The sequence below is a fragment of the Vigna unguiculata genome, chromosome 4 (genome assembly GCF_037176805.1).
Source record: "Vigna unguiculata cultivar grain cowpea cultivar isolate G323 ecotype 2 chromosome 4, ASM3717680v1, whole genome shotgun sequence".
Lineage (NCBI taxonomy): Eukaryota > Viridiplantae > Streptophyta > Magnoliopsida > Fabales > Fabaceae > Vigna > Vigna unguiculata.
In genome coordinates this window covers 31,098,663-31,101,167 of record NC_140795.1, presented here as the reverse complement: position 1 = coordinate 31,101,167, position 2,505 = coordinate 31,098,663, and the positions used below count along the sequence as shown (strand labels likewise).

General features: G+C 36.0%; 1 protein-coding gene across 1 annotated transcript; it reads right to left on the bottom strand.

Moving 5' to 3' along the window:
• Positions 1–450: 450 nt before the first annotated feature.
• Positions 451–2,288, bottom strand: LHCA1 (chlorophyll a-b binding protein 6). Its single transcript, XM_028069516.2, has 4 exons — positions 2,012–2,288; positions 1,545–1,647; positions 908–1,196; positions 451–683 (listed from the first exon to the last, which is right to left on the bottom strand). The coding sequence occupies exons 1-4, from the start codon at positions 2,200–2,202 to the stop codon at positions 532–534; spliced, it is 735 nt and encodes a 244-aa protein (XP_027925317.1). The 5' UTR covers positions 2,203–2,288; the 3' UTR covers positions 451–531.
• Between the last annotated feature and the right edge of the window lie 217 nt (positions 2,289–2,505).

Sequence of the window (2,505 nt, the reverse complement as noted above, 5' to 3'; positions counted from 1 at the left end):
TACAAATCTAATCTTACAAACTAATCTTATAAAACTAACTTAAACTTAAAAGTTCATTTCTTAACATAAATATCTAAAGTTTTTGACAAATTTTGGAACATTGAAAAGGATATTAAAATTCGATATTGGAAAATTTTGTTAAAAATCAATCTACTTTAGTTTTATTGTTTCAGAATGTGTTTATTTTCTCAGGTATGATATTCGGAAACTAATAGTTATAACTTTTCCATCCTAAATTGGTTTTCTTTATATTCTCAACATGTTTCCACACATGCTATATACACTCCCTCAGCTTAGTTTGAAGCATATTTTATTAATTGTTGGACATAAACGTAATGCAAATTATCAACTTGGCTTGGACGTTCTCTAATCTTTCGTTTTATACTAACTGAGTTGTCAAAGTATGAGTTCCGAAACATACTAATCAGAAGTATAATTACTGCACAGGAATACCAACATAGCCATATCTGATTCATTACAAATTGTTACATGGAGTTATACAAGTAGCTATTAGAACAAATATTGGATTTTTCAAGGCAAAATCGATTGTGGAATAATGATGTTTCCGATGTTGTTGTGCCATGGGTCAGCCAAGTGAGTTGCCAAGTTCTCCAAAGGTCCAGTTCCAGGATAAGCTGATTGTTGAACACAGAATCCCACAAAAGCCAACAAAGCAAGACGTCCTAAACATTGGACATGTAACAAATTAGCCAATTTTATATGTAACAATAAAAGATGTTCTTTCAAACCAGTGTATCTCAAGGACTAATTGTTAATTAAGGACAATAAGATTCTTTTAGGAGTTAACTTCAACTTCTAAATGTTTATCAACACACATATCAGATGCTTAAGAAACTTTAGTAACACCAAATAATTGATATGTTATGATACGGCTTAGGGTTCTTACCATTCTTAAGTTCTTTGACTTTGTATTCATGGAATGCTTTAGGGTCCTTGGAGTATCCCAAAGGATCAAAAGCACCACCAGGGTATTTCTTCTTCTCTGGGTCTTTCTCCATGCTCCTTTGGTGCTCCACAAAGGAAATAGCAAGGAATTCAATGACAAGAATCGTGGGTAGTGTGCCCCATGGAACTGGGTTGCCTAGGTAGGTAGCTTGGCCCCCAGGAACTGCAGCCCATTCCTGAGCCTTTACCCAGTTTCCTAAGCCCAATGCCTCTGGAACCAAAATCCCTGGCTGCACCAATATACATACGAAATTTCAGCAAACAAAGTTCTGGACATAATTATGAATATTATTTGAAGAACATTTTTAAGAGTGATATTTTGGTCTTTATTTAGTTGAGTGTACATGTATATATATATCAATGCCCTGGCCTATGAATAAAAGAGACTATAATGTTTTGAAATTAACTGAAAGTATAAGTACATGTATATTTACTCATTTAGTTCTATATATCCTCACTGGAGTGAACCACTTGTAAAACATTTAGGATAGTAAGCAATTATACAAGACTAAATGCATGTTTCTGGTAGTATATTACGACAGAGAAAACAAAACTGTTATTTCAAAAGAGACACTTACAACAGCAAGCATGGCCCATCTGCAGTGAATGAGTTCTGATTCTTTGAACCTCTCAAGATTCTCTGGCACTTCACCAAGACGAAGAGGGTCGAATCCAAAATCACTGAAACAAAAGAAAGAGCATATAACGTGTATTATGCACAGATCAACATCAAAACAAAACCAACAAAGCATTCAAAGTCACTAATATGCTGCTATTGGCACACCAAAGTGAGTTTTTTCACCACAAATCTGCATTTAATTTTCTTACTTTCAACTTTTAAATTTAATAAAATCAATGCACTTGTAAACCTTTTACTTAAAAGTGTAAGACTATTTTTTCTAAACTCTGAGAAACTGAACCATGTTGATCTAAAGTTTCAGAGTAAAAGTATAGTTCTAACAACAAGATAACATCTTTAAGAACATAAAACATGTTTAAAGTTAAGATTATTGGACTAAACAAAAGGAGAGACTCTGAGGCATACCCTGGTGCTGAACCATCAAGATAAGGGGGTCTAGGCTGGCCAGGCATCCAATCAGCAGTCATGGAAAACCTAGAAGAGGCATTGGTGGCAAAGCTGGAAATGGGAACTGCAGAGGCAAACCTTGATTTTGAGGAAGAAAGGAGAGAAGGGAAGGCTGTGATAGCAGAGCTCATCAATGTGTTGGCAGCCATTGTTTGGCTCTGAAGAGTTGTGAGAATTGGTGAAGAGTGTGTGAATTGGGGGAAAGACAATGTTGGAATGAACACAAGAGTGGTGAATATAGGAGAGTGGTGTGGATATAGGCAAATCCAAAAGTGGATTGCCATTGGACGATGATGTTGGGAAAAACATGCGATTGGTCCACGTTGGTGTTTGTCCATCCGTTCTGATTCATGAGGTGGAACCACTTGTGGATATTAGGGAGGGGTGTGTGTGGTGGAGGTTACATGTCAGATACGCAAAAATCAGTGAGATTGGCTATGCTAGAAATGGAT